We start from the raw sequence: 19,890 nt of genomic DNA, 5'->3' as shown, positions 1-19,890 counted from the left end.
TTGCAAGATCAGCAAATGCACAGTTCAGGGTGCATTTTTAGGGATCATTTCTCCTTCCCAAGCCCAAAGATGGGCTCTGCCTGTGCCAGCACAGTCTGGATATAAAAATCCTTTAAATTATTTCTTACAGCTTGGAATAGAAAAAGTGAATGGAATCAAAGGGCTCATCTCAGCTATAAAGACACATGAAATAATTCCCACGCGGATTTACATTGATTATAGTGAAATCTTTGCCAAACTTGAATATCGTTTATTTCCCTCCACCTGTAACAATCTCTGATCTTTTAACCGGGTCCTTTCCAGGCTGGGGATTGCTGCGACCCAGTCGGGGTGGAGTTGATGCCCCAGCGGATCCCACTGCCCTCAGGGGATCCCTCTCCTCCCGACCATTCCCGCTCCCCTCAGGGTTCCCCACTCGTCTCGCCATTCCCTCTCCCCTCAGGTTTTCCCACTCCTCCCGACCATTCCCGCTCCCCTCAGGGTTCCCCACTCCTCTCGCCATTCCCTCTCCCCTCAGGTTTTCCCACTCCTCTCGCCATTCCCTCTCCCCTCAGGGTTTCCCACTCCTCTCGCCATTCCCTCTCCCCTCAGGGGATCCCTTTGCTCTCAGGGTATCCCACTCCTCTCAGCCATTCCCTCTCCCCTCACGGTTCCCCACTCCTCTCGCCATTCCCTCTCCCCTCAGGGTTTCCCACTCCTCTCGCCATTCCCTCTCCCCTCAGGGTTTCCCACTCCTCTCGCCATTCCCTCTCCCCTCAGGGTATCCCGCTCCTCTCGCCATTCCCTCTCCCCTCAGGGTATCCCGCTCCTCTCGCCATTCCCTCTCCCCTCAGGGTTTCCCACTCCTCTCGCCATTCCCTCTCCCCTCAGGGTTTCCCACTCCTCTCGCCATTCCCTCTCCCCTCAGGGTTTCCCACTCCTCTCGCCATTCCCGCTCCCCTCAGGGTATCCCGCTCCTCTCGCCATTCCCTCTCCCCTCAGGGTATCCCGCTCCTCTCGCCATTCCCTCTCCCCTCAGGGTTTCCCACTCCTCTCGCCATTCCCTCTCCTCTCAGGGTTTCCCACTCCTCTCGCCATTCCCTCTCCTCTCAGGGTTTCCCACTCCTCTCGCCATTCCCTCTCCCCTCAGGGTATCCCGCGCCCCTCAGCGGACCCCTCACCCCACCCCATTCCCACCAGCCCCGCGCGCCTTAAAGCCGCAAGCTCCTCCCGCGCCGCTCCCCGGCCTGTGCCCGCGCCGCGCCCACCGTTGCCCCTTTAAGGTTACCGCGGCGACGGGCCCGGGCGAGAGTGAGGCGCATTGACGTCACGGCGGGCGGGGCCCGTCCGGCCGGTCGGTTTCCGGTGCCGCCGCTGCAGCGAGGCCGCGGCCGGGCCGGGACGGGCGGGGGGTCCCGGCGGAGCCGCCGCAGGTGAGCGGGGCGGGGGCAGCGGCCGGGCGGCCCCGGGGCGGCGGCGGGGCCGGGGGCGACGAGAACCGGGCGGGACGGGCGCGGAGCGGGAGGCTGCGGCCTTGGGGCGGGGCCGGCCCGGCCCGGCTGAGGGAGCGGAGCCGGGGCCGCGGCTCCGGGGTTGCTGTGAGGGCAGCGGCGCCTTCTCGGGCCAGTGTCCGAGGGGCCCCCGCGGGCTGTGGGGCCGGGCCCGGCGGCGCTTCCGGGCCTTTGGGCCGGTTGTGGCCCCGCGGCTCCGTGTCCCCGCCCCGGGGGTACCGGCTCGGTGCCTCCCCGGTGGCCCCGGGTCTGAAGCGGCCGCAGCCCCGCGCTGCGTGAGGGGCGGACTGGGCTGGGCTGGGCGGGGCAGCCCCGCCTTGGGGAGCTCGGGGAAGCTTTGGGAGCGTGCAGAAAAAAAAAAATGGCTTGTAGAAATAAATATTGGAGTTTTCATTTTGCCCGTGATGCCGCATTTCCCGCACCGCTCTTGCCCTTCTCGCGTGGCCCGGAGCCCCGGGGTCGGTTAATTAGCGCTGACCAAACAAAAGCAGTAACTGCAGAACTTCTCGGCGCTTTCTCAGCCCGTGGGAAGGCCACGCTTTGTGTTTATGCAACGCGCAGTACACGTGTGTGTGTATGTGTGCGTGTCCTTGAGCAGGGATTAAGCGTGACAGTCACGACACCTGCGTGAAGTGTTGGTAATTCCATGTTAACTCGGAGCCTTCCGTAATCTCCAGCAGCAGAATTCGGCGGGGCACGTTGTTGTGTTGCCTCTCTCTGTGCCCTGGGTTTTCCTGCTGCTGCCTCAGCAGGTTAAAACCCATGATGTGACTTCAGTGACTTGTCATTTCTCAACATTCTTTTGACTGAATCCGTTTTTTCCCTTTCAAAAGCTGATCCTGGGATCAACATACCTTACTGCACATAAATAAGCTGTTGCCACACTCCCTGTACCAGGTAACTTTCTTTATATTTCATCCAAAAATGCCCTGAGAAATTCTTTCCTGTTTCTTTAACTCTCACAGTGTTAAGTTTCTTATGAAAAAAAATGATGTGAAATGTGTGTCTATATACATGGTACACGTAAAAAATATATTTTAAAATGGTTTAATAACCTTGTGGTGGGCTGAGCCAGGCTAGATGCTAAGCACCCACCAAAACTCCATCACTGCCCTCTTCAACTCAACAACAGAAGGAAAATATAAAGAAAGGCTCCTGGACTGAGATAAGGGAGAGATCACTCACCACTTGCCATCATGGGCAAAACAGATTTCACTCGGGGAAATTGGTAAAAAATTAAACTAATTAAATTGGAGTAGGATAATGAGAAATAAAGCCAAATCTTACAAACATCTTCCTGGCCCTCTCCCTTCTTTCCAGCTTTAACTTTACTCCTGATGTTCTCTGCCTCCCCTCACCTCAGAGGATGGGGATTGCAGTCAGTTCCTCACATGTTGTCTCTGCTGCTCCATCCTGCTCAGGGGAAGACTCCTCACACCTTCCCCATGGGAGACAGTTCTCCATGGACTTCTCCAACGTGAGTCCTTCCTGCAGGCTGCTCTCCAGCCTGGTTTCCCTTCCATGGTCACAGCTGCTGCCAGAAAACCACCCCAGCCAGCACAGGATTCCTGTGGGGTCACACTCTGTGCATTCCCCTGCTCCAGTGTGGGGTCCTCCATGGGGTGTAGGTGGGTCTCTGCTCCCCCATGGATTTCCAGGGGCTGTGAGTGGATCTCTGCTCCCCCATGGATCTCCAGGGGCTGTGAGTGGATCTCTGCTCCCCTGTGGATCTCCAGGGGCTGTGAGTGGATCTCTGCTCCCCTGTGGATCTCCAGGGGCTGTGAGTGGATCTCTGCTCCCCCATGGATCTCCAGGGGCTGCAGATGGATCTCTGCTCCCCCATGGATCTCCAGGGGCTGCAGATGGATCTCTGCTCCCCCATGGATCTCCATGGGCTGTGAGTGGATCTCTGCTCCTCTTTGGATCTCCAGGGGCTGTGGGTGGATCTCTGCTCCCCCATGGATCTCCAGGGGCTGCAGATGGATCTCTGCTCCCCTGTGGATCTCCAGGGGCTGTGGGTGGATCTCTGCTCCCCATGGACCTCCCTGGGCTGCAGGGCACAGCTGCCTCACCATGGTCTGTATCACAGGCTGCCAGGGAATCCATGCTCCAGGGCCTGGAGCACCTCCTGCACTGATCCTGGTGGCTGCAGGGCTGTTTTTCTCATTTATTGCCACTCCTCTGTCTGGCTGAAGCAGCCATTTCTCCTCTCTCCTTAAATACATTGTCCCAAAGGCTCTGCCACTGTCACTGAGAGGCCCAGCCTTGGCCAGGGGCAGTTTCATGTTGGAGCTGTCTGGCATTGGCTCTGTTGGACATGGAGGAAGCAGCCAGCAGCTTCTCACAGAACCCTCCTGTACCCCATGCTACCAACATCTGGAAGTGGAAACAAACTGGAAAGGGGAGAAAAATCTGCTTAAGAACATTTTTGAAAGTGTCAAAGCTGAAGTGTTTAGAAAACCTGGCATCATAGCAGATGTTTAAAGCTGTACTCTTCATTATTTACAGTTGGAGAGGTATTTTTGGGATTGCAGTGCACCCATGAAATAAGTGATGAGGTATGAGCAGGTTTAAATTACACAGGAGCTTTTTAGGAGCGATGCCTGTAATCCATAACTTCCGTTAGCAAACTCTGCCTTGACATTTTGGCTTTGGCTTCAACCTGAGCATGTTTCACTTCCGAATACCGGTCATGCTTGGCCTCTCACATTTCCAGCTTCCACCCACCTCTCTCCTGGCCACTGTCCATCCCCATGACCCCACACAGACCACGCAGCTCCTGACAGGAGCCTCCAGTCCTACAAAATCCTCTGTTCAAGCAGCAGGAAGTTCAGGTGGGATCTTCCCTGACTTGGAGCACTCACAGGGCTTGAGTTGTTGAAACTTTCTCAGCTTTTCCTTTTCTGCCGGTGGCTGTAGAGCCCCCAGAGTTTTGTGTTCTGATTTCTTTCCAGGTGCTAAATAAGTTCCCAGCATTTTCCTTAGCTTAGTTACTGCTCTGGTAAAAGGTATTTTTTTGCTGTGGTATCAGTAAGATAATGCAGCATAACTTCGTTTTAGGCAGCAGCATCTTTGTTTCCAGTAGTTATTTATTATTTAACCTTCTCCTGTTCCTTTCAGCCATGGCAGCTTCCAGCAGCAGCAGCAGCGAGGAGGAACGGAGCCTTCGGGAATGTGAACTTTACATCCAAAAACACAACATCCAGCAGCTGCTGAAGGATTGCATTGTGCAGTTATGCACAGCGAGACCTGAAAGACCCATGGGATTCATCAGAGAGTACTTTGAGAGATTGGAGAAGGTAAAAACACAGAATGGGAGGGAAGGGGGGTGGAACAACTTATATTTAAATGTATCTTTGTCATTTAGGGGCTGAGTTGCAGATTTGACCACTTGTGTTGACTGTTTGAAATTGGAAGTGGTGCTTTTGGAAAACAGATCCTGTTTTCCAGTAGTTTGTGCACCCCTGTCATACCAAAGCCTGTAGGACAGAACATAAGGAAACAAGGGGACTTAACCAGCTGGGATACAGGTGTGATCCCAGCCCAGTGCTTACTCATGGAAGCTGGTACACAGCATTCATGGGTGTGTCTGGAGCTGGAGAACTCTGGAGATTGACCTTGCTGGATGCTGCTGAGGGCATTTGGATTCTTATATTGATTTCCAGTAATGTGGCTAGAGCACAGAAGTGGTGCCAGTGGTATTATCCAGACCTAGATGAAGACAAATGGAAGTATTTGCATTGCAGATCTCTGGAAGAGCAAGTCTGTTTCTGCCTTCTCTTGGGAGTTCAGTGTTGCTGTCCCTCTTGAGATTGTCCTGAGGTCCCTTTGGTGTTTTTGTTGTTGTTGGAAGCATTCTGAGATCCCGGGAATGGAAAGCATTCCGAGTTGAAATAGTGATTTTACACTCTTCTGACCTGTTAATTTTATATATTGAAATCTAAGCAGGTAGGAAAAGGAGCTGCAGTGCAAATGGGAAGATTAAAGGCTTGTGCAGAGGAAAGGTTGGATGCAACTGTGCTCAGAACATGGAATTAGTAAATAATGCAGCTGTGACCTTGTGCAGCACTTGTTTGCAGGTGATGCTCTCAGTACTTGTATAGGGCAGTTAGGTATTTTTTTTTTTTTGTTCTAGCGAGTTACTAATTGCTGATATAAAGAAGAAGGAAATTAACATTGGAGATCATAAATATGTCTTGTGAAAATTGTATTTTAATGGAAGTGTTCAGGATAAATTCTAGAAAATGACCAAGGGGTGCAGACTACCTGCTATAACTCATAATTTATTTAGGGAACATATTGCTTATGAAATGAAGAGCTCTAACTTTTTTTTTTTTTTTTTTTTTTTGGTTGTTTGTATTAGCAGCAAACCAGTGAATAATGGGGTTCTTAAAAATTCCTATTCCCTGCCTATTGCAATGACTCCTTCCCCTCCTTGGTTTCTTAAGTACTGCTAGGTTGGGAATTTTGAAACATGTCCACAGGTATCTATAGACAAAATTTTACCACGTAAACCACATTACGGTGCTTAGAATAAATCCTAAACCAATCCATATGTGGGGATGTAAAATGGGATTATTTGGGTGCTTCTGTGCAGTGGATTTATGGTCAACATGCAGTATTTGGGAACTTGATTTGTGTTTTAGCAAGATAACAAGTCCAGCTCTGAATTTAATGACATGAATGTTGGAATTGAATAAGTTGATGATTTTATTCTGGTGCACATTGGCTCTCTGTGTACTCGGTCAGCCTACACTGAAGCTGAAAATAAAACTGGTTAGGTAATGTTTTTTCCCTTTAAATTGCTCTCACAATTTTGGTCAGGGTCTTTTCTCATGGTTTCCAAGTGCCCTCTAGTGCAGCTGCAGCTACAAGTGAAACTGGAGCATTTTTTTGTTGCCTCCTAGGATTTAAAACTTGCTGTAGCTTCCTCTGGGTGGTTTCCCCACTCAGCTGGGCTGAGTTTAGCCAGGCACTGTGGTACCTCCACAGCTCTCAGGTAACAGAGCAGTGAACATCCTGTGCTGGGCAGGAAACTCCTGACATCCCTGTCTGGAGAGCACAAATGCTCAGTAACAATATTGACCAACTCCTACCCAGTCCTCAGCTCTGCTACAGCAAAAATGCCTGAAACTCACTCTGCTTCACCTCCCAGAATCATGTCTTTTACACCTGTAATAAAGCAGAGCAACTTTTCAATGTGCTTTCTGAATTTTCCTCTCTCTGACTGTATCTCAACCTGAGGTTTTTTTAAATAAGATTGATTTTTGAAGGAACACCATTGAAAACTGAAGTGAGCTTGCTATTTTCTCTCTCATTCTCTTGACAAGCCATCTCTTCCACTGCACACAAACAGAGCTGATTCACTGTCATGTTATTAAAATATGTTGAAAAAATTTAAACATGTTTTAGAGTTTCTGTTCAGAAACATTAAAATTGCTGCCTCTGAGATGGTTACAGCTACTATAGAAATTCAAATGTCCTCTTTGGGGTTATGAAAGCTGTTAGATGAATCTAATTACTACTCATTGATTGTATAAATGGTTTTATTTATCTGTTTGTGGTGTGCTAAGGCCTCTGTTCTCTTTGCTGTGCAAACACGTGTGGCAATACCAATACCTGCTAAAAGCTGTAACAGCTCTCCAGTGCTGGGCTGGGCTGTGTCATGCAGCTTGAGCTGTGGAAATTTAATGTAGAGATCATTATTGCAGCCTGCCAGGTGAATCCTGGCTGTTGGACATGGCTGTCCTCTGGAATAAGAGCATGCTTGAAATACTGTGTGTGATGCAGTTATGTGCACATCAGGCTTTAGAGAAAGCTGGAATTAGGAAGTGTGATGGACATGTAGTCACTGTCCCTGTTCCCCACCACCTGCCCTGCTCAGATACCTGAATATCTGAATATTTTCCCATTTTCCTCAGTGTTTCTTTTGCAAAACAAGCTAGTTTAGGAGGATATACTTGCAGTTGTGAATTTATGGCAGAGATTTTTTAAAAATAGTTTTATCGCTTCTGAATGTTTGGGGTTTTAAAAATCTAATATAAATAAAATACTAATTAACCAGAGGAAGTTGAGACTTGTCTGGTGCAATGGCAATTAGCAGGTTTTACATTGTACATCATAATTCTGAAATTGTGAAGGTCTTCTTCAGTAGCTGATAGACTTAAATCTCAGTATGTGAAGTGTCATCACTTCAGTATTACTTGGAATAATTGAAAGGGACTTAAAAAACATTTGTTATTGGTCAGGAAAAATGAGGCTTGCAGTTTGTGACTGACACTGAAAACTGAACTGCTTCATCAGCTGAAAGACCAGATCAACACTTGGATGTAATGAATAGATTATTCCTCAATATTTCTCAAATCCTGGGAATGTTTATACTGATGAGTACAGAACAAACTGAGTGTCTTTATCCGTGATTTGTTTAATGTGAGGAGCCTCTAGACTTGAACAAACACATTTTCCTCATAAATGCTGGCTAAAAGCAAAGGTATCTGGGAATAACAACTGCCACCATTTCTTTAGGTCCTACTGTAATTTTTCTCTGATCTGTTGGTTTAATAAATGGGGATTAGTGTCAGAAATTGTAAAAGGTGTCTCTTACAAAGATGAAAACTGAGATAATAGGATGTCGTGGCACAGGGTTGGCTGGCAGTGTGTAATATGAATATCTGGAGATTAATAGTTTAGTTGATGTAGTGATGTGTGGAGTTTATGATCTTGGAGGTCTTTTTAACCTCATTCTATGGTTCTGTTTTCATTCTATGGTTATGTTTTGTCTCAGGGTGAATCTTCTTGGTGAGTGTGTATGGGCTATTTAGAATAACTGGTGTATTTTAAATTAATACATTATTTTACCCACCTGTAACTTGTTTCTGTGTCCATCCCCTACTTACTATTCTAAAAAAAAAAAAAGTATTAATATTAAATTTTGGGTCAGACAGAAGTTACCAGTTATAATTTTTTGTGTTAGTGCAGTTTCCTTCTCCCTGAGTGGGACGTTGCTCTGAGGAGTCTCTTGAAGAGTGTTTTGATAACAACTCCCTCACTAAATGCTGCCGAAGTGCTTCAATCTCTGATCATAATATTTGATATTTTATGTGATACTGGAAAAAACCCAGCAGCTGGTGTTCACTTATTTAAAAAAATGTCTTTTTTAATGGCTTAAGTATTTTGTATTTGAACAAACATGTTCTGTGGTTGATGGTGAGGCAGTTTACACCAAACACTTATTACTGCTCAGGCTATATTTAATTTCATCTCTGTTGAGACTTGTTCCTCTAAGATCAGAGGACAGAAATGAGTTTTAAATACATTTTGCTCCCATGGTTGGGATATGTGGCACTATTTTATCAATGGGCAAAGAGCAGGAAGTGAAACGTGAGGCCATGGAGCTCCTTGGCTCTGGGAGAGGGGCAGTGGAAACTCCCAGGAATGGGTATCCCATGGCCCTTCCCTCAGGCTGGTGTTGTTATCCAGAGCCTCTGCCCAGCTGGGATCAAGGACACTGGGACAAACCCAGCTTTTACAAGGGCTGGAGCTCTGGGAGAACAGATGAGTCTTTGTTCTTTCACAGAATGTCCCAAACCCCTGTTTCCTAACGCTGGGAAAGTCATTTGAGCTGTTATGATGTCAGTGCTCTGACTCCAGGGTTGGCTGCTTTGTTTTTAATCTGATTTTAGTTGATTGAGGTGAATCTTTCGAAGAATCAAATTTCTGTGTGTCAAGTTAATTAGAATTTGTGTTATTGTAAGTACCCTGTTCTTCTACAGTATCACTACAACACAATAAGTAACTGAAGGAAATAAGGAAAACAAGTAAGCTTGTGCAAGGTTTGCATGTGATTTGCATAAAAAATCCCACTTCGGCCTCCAGCATCCTTCCTCCAGCTCTTTTGAAAGCAGTGTTCATGTTTCTTTCTCCCAAAATAAATGTTGGTTAATGAGTATCAAGTTGGTCCATGACTCAACCTCTTTCAAAAGCTTCTCATGTAGCATGGATTTCTGAGGAATTGCTCCTCTGTCTTTCAACTCCAAAAAGGCTTTAACACCTCGCAGCTGAGGGGAGGGACTGGGAGTTTGCAGCTGGGGAAGTGCCTTTAGCATTTGAGGAATGTCCTCATCACCTGTTGAATACACTGGCAGAAACCAGAATCAAATTGTTCACACCAGAAGTTTAATAAATGAAGAATCACTCAATAAAATAAACACCATTGTGATGTGACTGGTAGGAATGAAAGGCACATCTACCACGTGTCTTGAAAGGCCTTTGATCTCAGATGCTGCAGTCTCCTGTTTGCCTTAATGTGGGAATAATGGTCCACAGGAAGCTCCCTGGTGTTGGCAGGCTGGGCTGGAACATGATACATCACTGCTTTTTTTTTTTTTGTCTTTCCCTTTGGATTATGTGACACAAACATGTCTTCCTTCCTGTTTAGGAGGAAACAAAGCAGTTGTTGAATCAGCTGAAGTCTGGTTCTCGCTCCGACTCCCGGGAGGATGAGATCTCCCCTCCTCCCCCCCTCAACCCTGTGGTAAAATACCGATCACGACGTGGGGCCATCAGTGCAGAAGTCTACACAGAAGAGGATGCTGCCTCTTATGTTAGAAAGGTGCTCTGACTCTTAAACCTTGCTCAAAATTACACCCACAATCCAAGAGTTTTATCTGAACCCACCTTCTATCCAGGTGGATAAATAACACCAAGCTCCTGGAGCCTGTTATGTCCTAATTGCTGTAAAAAGCAGACCTGTGTGTGTCTGATTAACTGGAGGACAGAATAACCTATCATGCAATTAAACCATTCATGCATTACTTAGACCTGTTCCCTTTGAAGTCATGTATATTTAGATGTGCATATATTTAGATATATATAATGTGCTTCCAGTTATTTGGCAGCTGTAACAACATTTGGCCTAATGACAGAGCAGGCTTGCTGCTGTTCCCAGGAAAACACAGGTTGAACAGATATTTGTCCTCCTGCAAAAAAAACTTACAAACTGAGCATGGAATTATGCTTTTCAGTTGCATAAAATAATACAAGATTATATTTTCCTTGTGTTCAAACTGTCTGTAAACATTTACTATATTTGGGGTTGTATTTATAGTGCTTGAAAGAAAATGGAAAAACTCAGCCAGTGTTTTGTAGTAATTTAAGTTGTTTATTTACCACGGGAAATGCAGAAATTTTTCAGGAGAAAAATTAACCATTTGCTTTCTCTGATTCTCTCCTAGGTTATTCCAAAAGATTATAAAACCATGGCTGCTTTGGCAAAAGCAATTGAGAAGAATGTGCTGTTTACCCATCTTGATGATAATGAGAGAAGGTAGGAGGAAATCTTTGTGGGGTTAAGGTTTGTGGAAGGGCAGAGTTCAGAAGAGCTAAATGTGTCACAAATCTGCAGTGACTCTGCAGTGGTCAGTGGAAGCACACAGAGCTCCAGGAGCAGTGTTGATGGGTTGGGGGTACAGATGTGTGGAGTTGTGCAGGTTTTTGTCTGATTTTGGCATCCTCTCCTTCAGTGACATCTTTGATGCGATGTTCCCTGTCACTTACATCGCAGGAGAGACTGTCATCCAGCAAGGCAAGTGACACTGTTTGCTCAGGGGAGTCATTTGGGGATGGGGAGCAGGCTCTGGCCTAGTGCTCTTAGTTTGTGTTTATTTTTTAATATAAAAGCAGGCTCACTGCAGCCACACAATTTCTTGCTGTGTTGCCTGAAGCACTTCATACCGAAATGAGGAGTTGGAGCCACTGGAGGAGGATGAGGCTTCCTTGAAGAGATTATCTGTTGGGAATATTGTCCTTTGATGACTCTGTAGAAATGTTGTGTTAATTTATGGATCTAGTTGGCCTTTCCAGGAATTCTGGAATTGCTGCTGATCTCCTGGGTACCAGTAGATGTCCCCTTTCATGGGGCTGAGAGGAGTGTGAAATCAGCCAAATGTGATGTTTCACCCTGCAAACTGCAAAAATTTGTCAACCTTGTTGGAGTCTAAACATCAAAGTTTCCAGAGATGCCAGTTCTTTCTTAGTATATTCAGTTTAGTGTATATTCATTTTTTTTTCTCTTCTTTAGGTGATGAAGGTGATAACTTCTATGTTGTTGATCAAGGAGAAATGGATGTAAGCATTCTTGGTAGTTTATTAATGATATGTTCATTCCTAGAAGAAGAATACTTTGATAGTTGCGGGCCTCTTCTACAGACCCTGCCTTTAGCAGCTTTTCTCATTTTAAGTTCTTATTTATAGGAGTTTGTTTTGTCCCTTAACAGCTCAGTCTGGTTGCACAGACTGAGTTTGAAAATGAAGGATTTGGACACAGTACAGATGTTTTAGGCATGCAAGGTGGAGTTGAGGTGTGGGGCAGGCTTTAAGAACAACCAGACTTTTATTTTCCAGCCCAGCTCATTCATAGCTCTTTATGATACAGACCTTGTTGAGATGTTTCTCAGGAGTCTGTGTGTGTAGAGTCTGTGCATGAGATGTAGAATTTTGGCAATGAAAACACAAATTGTGCTGGGGTTGGCAGCATTGATAAAACCCTGAAATGATCAACCTTAGTACAGATCTGAGAATTTCCATGTACTCCCAAGGGAATAGAGGGCAGCCGGAGGTTGAGGGGTGTCTGACCATGCTCTGCCTTCCAGGTTTATGTGAACAGTGAGTGGGCCACCAGTGTGGGTGAGGGTGGGAGCTTTGGAGAGCTCGCCCTCATCTACGGCACCCCCCGAGCTGCCACCGTCAAAGCCAAGACCAACGTCAAGTTGTGGGGCATTGACAGGGACAGCTACAGAAGGATCCTGATGGCAAGTATCCCTCAAAACCTGGATTTATGATTTGGGGGTCATGTATGCTGGGTATCTGTCCTTCTGCCTGTCCTTTGCTGGAGTTGCTTACTCCAAATCCATCTGTCTCTTCAGTAATCAGAAAGCTGATTACTCAACGTGCATCTCTCAGGCACAGGGCAAGGGGGAATCTTGCATTAGTGAGCAAAACAGTGCCAGTATTAAACTGAGCTGAGAGTGTAATAAGGCTGCAATAAATGCTGAGTACTTCAGGAATGTTGCTCAACTGGAATATTACTGAGAGAACTCAATTTCAAAACATTTCATCTTGTGGGTTTGGGGTCTGTGAGACAGAACACTGTGTCTGGTTAAATTTGTTTGTGTCTGGAGTTTTGTTTAGAGTAGAAAGAAAACTTACTTTGTGTCCTTTCCTTTTTTTAATAGGGAAATACTTTGAGAAAGAGAAATATGTATGAGAAATTCCTTAGTAAAGTATCTATATTGGGTAAGTGAGAAGATTTTTGTTCTGGAGTGGAATCAATTGCCACATTGTAATGAAGCTGTTACCCAGCATTATGATGATTGCAGGCTGTTGTGGTAACTCATCACAACTGCTTCTCTGCATCAATCCAAAAGAACCCTAATTCAGGTCTTGATCACTGATGCACAAATGCAGCCAGAAATACACTGACCTCTGTATAAATACAGAGCAAAAGGTGTAATTTGTGCCTTGAGAAGACACCCCAGTAATGAACTTTTAACTCTGCAGAATCTCTGGACAAGTGGGAGCGTCTCACTGTGGCTGATGCCTTGGAACCGGTACAGTTTGAGGATGGGCAGAAGATTGTGGTCCAGGGAGAGCCAGGAGATGAGTTCTTCATTATCTTGGAGGTAAGCAAGCTCAAAATTAAAAGCTCAGAATGTGACTTTTTTTTATTGTGTCCCTAAGCAGGCACTTGGAGAAGAGCAAAACATAAGAATGTACTTCCAGAGAATCACTAAACAAACATAATCTTGCTGGACATGCAGTAACTTGGATTTAGTTTTGCTCTTTTCACAAATGATACTTCCAGGAAAAAAGGAACAAGTTTCTGACTGAAAGCAGTTTATCTTTCTGAGAGTAGAGACCTGTTCCATATAGTAATGCCTTGGTAATGCCTTACTAGTGTTCTGTCTGGTGGTTTGTGTTTTTTCTGGGCTTTTTGCTAGTCATAATATAATATTTCACTGTTATGAGGAAAACCAGGAAGAAGTCACTGCTGTAGATATGTAAATGTTCAAGATGTTTAATGCTTAGAGAGGAGAGGAGCAGTTGTTCTTATACAGCAGTTAGGTGAACTGTGCAAGGACTGTGAAGTGTTTTTCTAACTGAGGCATCCTAACAGTTATTTCTGCAAAGCAGCTGACTCTGTGTGAAATTCAGTGTTTGGAGTGATGCTGGAGATTGCAGTTGTTTGACTGCTGTCATTTATTGAAGGGCACAGCTGCAGTGTTACAGCGCCGGTCAGAAAATGAGGAATTTGTTGAAGTGGGCAGACTGGGACCTTCTGATTACTTTGGTGAGTTATGTTGTGACAACTGTGGCTACAGACACCGCTGTCACCATTTTGTCTGTGCTGTGTCAGTGGTAGAGATGAGATGGATTTGCTTAATTGCTCCTGTGGTTTTGGACTCCTGTGGTTGCTCTCAGTATCAGGTGAGTATCAGAGTCACTTGGCGCTCAGGTGTGCACACAGGATGTGATTGTTCCACACTACTTTACTGTAAAAGATGATTTGGCCCGACCTCCCTGCCCTGAGCAGAGCTAAATTTTTAAATGACATCATATTCTCCAAGGTTGTGTCCAGTTGAGTTTCCTGTGTCTCCAGGGATGGAGATCCCACAGCCTCTCTGGGCAATTTCTTTCTCTGTCTAACCAGCCTTGTTGTGCAGAGGTTTTTCCTTCTTGCCTGACAAGAATTTCCTGTTCTGCAGCCTGTAGCTTTCTCTCTGTCTCTCCCTGCGCAGCCTGGGTTTGTCTTTGTAGTCACTCATTACACAGCTGAAGACAGCAGTAAGATAAGAAAATTTCTTCCTTGGCCTTCTGTTCTCCAGGTCAGAAAGGAACCTGGTCAGAACCTGCTCTTTAATGGTTAAATACAGCCCTCTCCCTCTCAAAGCCCCTCATATTTTTCTCATGTTTTGGGTAGTTCCTCTCTTTCCTCTTGCTAAAACCTTTTGGTTGTCCAGGTTTTCAGCTCTGTAGATGATGTAAGCAGCAAATCCTCTGTTGCAAGGCCTGAATTGGGATGGACTTGAGAGCATGGGCTCTGCCCAAAGGCCTGCTTGGCTCAGGATCTAGGACTAGACTTCATTCTGTGTCATTTCATATTTTCCAATATTTCCCTCTGTGTTCTCTTGAGTTTCCCACTCTAAAACTAAATATTATCACAGTCATTGTGTTCAGGTGCTGCAGACCTTTCCTTCAGGGGTTTGACTTTCCCTTAGAACCTCCTTATTCTTTAGCAAGCCTCTCTTTTGGAGGCTGCTGAGTTCAGGAGTTTTAATTGGGTACAGAGGAAAAGTTTTCCTCATTTCTTTTGAACATCCCTTCTGATAATACAGGCAAAAGTGTTCTCAAAGGAGCACTGAGCTCTCTCTTCAGTCCTGAACACAGAAAGGACTCAAGTCCAAAACCAAGCAAACAAAACCCCAGAGTTGCTGCTCTGGTTCCTTCCATGCTTGTTGTAGGAATGTTCGGGGTTGTTTCTGTTGCTGATAACAGCGGCTTGTTGAAAACTTCATTTCCGAACATGTTGTTCAGCAGTTGAAACAAAGCTTTTGGCATGTTTGTGCAAAACTTAAGAAATGGGATCCAGTGGGACTTCAAAATGCTCCTTTTCCACTGCCCCATGACAAAGTCAGACTTTTGATTCTGGCCAGCAGTGGGTCAAAGGCTTCTGTCTGATGCATGAATGTTTTATTTGCTTGTTTACTTCAAAACCATGCTCTTGTTGTCCCAAGTTTCCTAGAAACACCAGAACTGAGCAGTACTATTAGAAAAATAACTACTTGTTGGCTAGGAAAATTACACTGTAAATTGAAGCATGACCTTTCCTCAAAGAGACAAAGTATTGAAAATTTTTTAGGCTTTTTTTTCAGAGAGACTTGAATGTGGACAGGCTTTTTAATAACAAAATCATCAAGTAGGATTTTTTTTTAAACTACCTTCACAGTTGCTTTTAATGTAATTATTTAGGTACTTCTTCTGAGCAGTGCTAAAGCCTGAATTTCCTTCTCTGCAGTTTATGGTGAAGAAGGGTCATTTCTTTGCTTCTTTTTCCCATTGATTGGTAACTCTGCTGCCTGTTTCTGCTGTCCCAGGTGAGATTGCTCTGCTGATGAACCGTCCTCGTGCTGCCACCGTCGTGGCTCGTGGCCCCTTGAAATGTGTGAAGCTGGACCGGCCCCGGTTCGAGCGTGTGCTGGGCCCCTGCTCGGATATCCTCAAGAGGAACATCCAGCAGTACAACAGTTTTGTATCACTGTCTGTCTGAAACCTTCCTCCCTGTCCAAGCCATGCTTCATGAATGCAGACTGCTTTCTTCCCCTTGTGCAGAGCCACATCGCCACTGGCATTTGCAGCTTCCTGTCCGGTTAAAAAAAAAAAAAAAAAAGGAAAAAAAAAGAAAAAAAAAGGAAAAAAAAAAACCAAAAAAAAAGGAAAAAAAATAAACTGCTTATCATGGCACTGTTATTAATTTAGAGCATATTATTTCTGTGCTCTCAGTCCCATTAAATTAATAGAAAAAGTACAATGGAGACGTTTGCTTCTCTCTGTGCACCAGTGTCCAACTCAGGCCAGGGCAGCCTTGCTTCAGCGGGAGAGAGACCTCCTGGCACCACGCCATTGCCATAGAGTGAGGAGGTGACAGCAAAGGGGAAAAAAAGTTCTTTTAAAGGTGTTTCTCAAATTATTGGACAGATTTAAAGGCTGTGGTCATCACCTGCTGTATTTCTTTTCACATGAGAGCTGCCCTTGTAATTGAGCTTCTTGGGGCTTGGGGTTTTCTGGGTTTCGTTTTCATTTTCTAGGTACTGTAATCCTAGGTTCAATCGTGAGGCATCAGCTGCTAAGAAAGCCACAGTTGGAATTTACCAGTATAATTGTTCCTGTGTCTGCTGGTTTAAGATTGCTTAGTTCTGTTCTTGTCAAGTGTAAATCAAAAGCTTTCCAGGTTAATAGTTCTGCTGAACTACTTCAGCTGTTGATCCATTTGCCGACTTGCCGCAACTGATCTCTTTCACTTGTTCTTTCTCCAGCCGTAGATTGGCCATTTAAAACTCTTCCTGTTCCAAGTGGCCAGAACCAAATGCTACATGAAATGCCTGACTGTGGTCTCTAGTACATAGATCGGTGTAAGAATGGTGCAGCTGTCCAGCTGTTAGTACTGTTGGAGTGCTTAGATTGGTGTAGAAGTCGAAAGCAAACATTTGATTTTCCCTGTGAATTGTTTTGTTAATCCTCAGTTGACTTTGAAAAAAAATCAGCATCAGTTCAAGTGACCCTTTGTTACCAGGGAAAATAAATGCTGAGTGTTTTGGCCAGTATCAGTTGCAGGTGACAAGATTGCTGGTCTGTAGAGCTCTGTTATTCTTGGTAGAGAATGTGAGGCAAAAAAACCGAATGTGTGAACTTTCCTGCAACACTGAGTTGTTTTAAGTTTTTAGAGCTGTCAGTTCATCATTTTAAAAATGGTTCACTATAAATCTAGTTCAAAGCCAAAAGGTGCATTCTCTTTTCTTGCTTATGGAATTTCCACCGTACTTATTTAATCCTTTTTTTTTCCCCCAAGTTCAATCTGTTGCGGAGTCTTAAATGTATTTCAGTATTTCCCAGCATTGTGTTCCATTACTCTGTGCTCATCAAGACTTCCCAAAAGTTTTTACTGAATTCCACGGTTTAATAATTGTAGGCAATTTTTAAGGTTTCCTTTAAACTGTAATTTATATCAAGTAGCATAGGTTTGTATTTGGGAGTGACAGCAAGCAGTTTGGCATTTGTTGTGCAACTACTTTAATGATGGAGCCCTCGTTTTATTTCCTTTCTGAGGTGGAGTGGATGAAAATCCAACGTTTTCCCAGACATGGAGAGAATCAGGAAAAGTTTGCTAATTCATGCAGAATAATACTGAAGGTGTCAAGCCTTTACAAAAGGTTTCAGAGTATTTCTGAAACTGAAATCCCAGGAAGGGGATTGAAATGCTTGTGGTTTGAGTTCTCTATTCAAGAGATGTTGAATAGAGGATTTCTGCCACAGTCCTTAAGGAATAAGCAAATGCTACCTTTTTTTGGTTCTTTTTTTTTCTTCCCTTTTTTTTTTTTGAGTAAAACTTTTTTCTTAAGTTTTGACTCTGCAGGTTTTTTCTTCATATGTGTTTTGTGTTTGTTACATTAAAGCACCAAAAACTGTGTAAACCAGTTAGAGCTCCACAAGAAAATGCACATTTTTTTTATATAAGGCTTTCTAATCAAATTTCACTACTGCATCTTTTTAGCTTGCTGTTTACTCCCTTTTGTAGTTTTACCTACGAGATTTTAAGATAAATCAGCTAAGTCTGAGTTAAATATTAAACACAGTTATAGCTTTACCTTTGTGTGCAATTTCAATATGTTTGAAACCACAATTGGCATAGTTTTGCCTTAGCTAACATTCAGGGCTTTAGAAGTAATTTTTTGCTAGTCTATCTTCAGCAAATTGATGAAGTCTATTGCCCTAGGAAGCTATAGTCAACCAGAGGACCATTTTTGTATTGTTACCTGACTCTATAAGTCTGATTTACTGTATGTGCTAATATATTATATTATATTCCTTTTGTTATAGATTGTCCTAATGGCAGATAAAGCAATAAAATGATTTAAATTCTTAAATGCAATCAGCCTCTTTTATTTTATTCCCTGCCTGCCCCTACATCGCGTTTTCCTTTGGCTTTAGAGGATGTGTTATGAATGAGGCAGCAGAAAATAAGCAGCTTAATGGATTAGCTTGGTGTAAACTCCAGAGGGGTGAGCTCAGGTCCTGGCTTCCCCCTGGAGCCTGGGGAGAGCTCAGCCTCCACGTGCCAGCCTGGGAATTCCTCTGCAGGTGGACCTGTGTCCTCTTGGGCTCCTGACAACTTTGATCTCTCCCAAGGTGTTCATTCCCAGCCCAGCCATGATTTTTGGAGCTCAGGAATTTTTCTAAGTTGGCTGCTCCCATCTCTGCAACCCCTTAATGAGCATGTGATGGATAATCATGAACAAGTTGTGGTGGGAAATGGAAAAGGGGGATTTTCAGCTGTGATGAAGTAGGAGAACAATTTGAAGAGTGACCTGAAGCAGCTCAGACTTGGATGTGTTTTACATCCAGCTCCAAGAAAGCTGGGTCACCCAGCTTTGAAGGTCCAGTAAAAATGTATCTGTCATGTAAAGGAAAATAAAAGAAGAACCCTGTTAGTGTGCCAGCCATTAAATATCTATGGATTAGTTTCCTTCACCTGCTCTCCATTTCCCAATCCCCTCACTGAAAAAGCCAGGCTGAAAACAGAACTTTTATTACCTAAAGTGAAACTTTTAAACCCTTCACTTCCAGCCTTATAACTATAAATACACACTTTATAACTACAACTTAAATTTAAGCTTATCTTCTGTTGCCATGCGCTTCCTGTTGAAGCAGCAAACGGTCACCATTCCATGACAAAAGATGGAATTAATTCTGGGTTTGTCCTGTGTGGGGAGAGCACAAAAAGTCACCGGTAGAGGGAGATAAAAGTTTGGGAATTCATTGTTCTGGACAGAAGCAGCCAACAGAGCAAACGTGCTGAGAGGGAGTCAAATCCTCTTACTTTCATCTGTTCTCTGTCCACAAGAGTAAAAGTGTCTAAGTCCCAAGAGAAAAAAAGGTCAAGAATCTGCTTGAGAGTGTTGTAAAGTTGGAAGTGCAAGGACTTGTCTGAACCACAATCTGGGAGAGACTAAAGCAGCTTGGAGTGGGGTTTTTGGTGGGTTTTGGTGGGTTTATGTGGGGCTTTTGCTCACCTTTGTGGCCTCAGAATACTGGAGGAATTTCTTCACTAAGAAGCACTCCAAACTTCCTCAAACACACAAATGGGCACCTGTAGGACACGCTCAGATCAGAACTGCACCTCTCCCACTGTTTTGCAGTTTGGAGCCAGGTGCATTATCAGATTATTGTGGAGTTAAATGAAGCACAGCACAACCCCCTGTGACAAACAGCTGTGGCCAAATGAGCTTTGCTCATTCCTTGCACCATCCAGGCACTTGTTGGTGTCACTGAGCCCCCTTTGGGTCAGGCAAAATTCCAGCCCATGGGACAATGAGCTGCTGGTGGTGCATGGATCCTGTTAAAATGCTGCCTGGCAGCTTTTGTGGAGGGATTTGGGGATCCTCTGGAAGGTCTGCAGTGCTGTAGGTGGGTTTTGTTTAACTTAAAGGTTAGTTTAGAACGAGTTTCTGGTAGATTGGTTATGGTGTGGGGTTTTTTGTTGGCTTTCTTCTCCGAAAGGATGATGAATTATCAACAGAGTTCTCAACTACTTTCCCCAGGCTGCCAAAAGGCTCAGTGTAGTAATTCC

At 44.7% G+C, this 19,890-nt stretch overlaps 1 protein-coding gene across 2 annotated transcripts; it reads left to right on the top strand.

Moving 5' to 3' along the window:
* The first annotated feature begins 1,323 nt into the window (after positions 1 to 1,323).
* PRKAR1A (protein kinase cAMP-dependent type I regulatory subunit alpha) lies at positions 1,324 to 18,187 on the top strand. Of its 2 annotated transcripts, XM_053960171.1 has the most exons (12): positions 1,324 to 1,412; positions 2,324 to 2,387; positions 4,611 to 4,789; positions 9,928 to 10,101; positions 10,724 to 10,815; positions 11,012 to 11,073; positions 11,569 to 11,615; positions 12,140 to 12,298; positions 12,722 to 12,782; positions 13,047 to 13,168; positions 13,755 to 13,836; positions 15,641 to 18,187. In XM_053960171.1, exons 3-12 carry the CDS (start codon positions 4,613 to 4,615, stop codon positions 15,811 to 15,813), a joined length of 1,149 nt encoding a protein of 382 aa, XP_053816146.1. In that variant the 5' UTR covers positions 1,324 to 1,412; positions 2,324 to 2,387; positions 4,611 to 4,612; the 3' UTR covers positions 15,814 to 18,187. The 2 variants fall into 2 exon arrangements, with proteins under 2 accessions (XP_053816146.1, XP_053816147.1); XM_053960172.1 differs by lacking the exon at positions 2,324 to 2,387 and having other exon boundaries at positions 1,331 to 1,412.
* Positions 18,188 to 19,890: the final 1,703 nt, after the last annotated feature.

The sequence above is a fragment of the Vidua chalybeata genome, chromosome 19 (assembly GCF_026979565.1).
Source record: "Vidua chalybeata isolate OUT-0048 chromosome 19, bVidCha1 merged haplotype, whole genome shotgun sequence".
Taxonomy (NCBI): Eukaryota; Metazoa; Chordata; class Aves; order Passeriformes; family Viduidae; genus Vidua; species Vidua chalybeata.
Note: the sequence above shows the minus strand (reverse complement) of the source record. Positions and strands in the feature narration are given on the sequence as shown.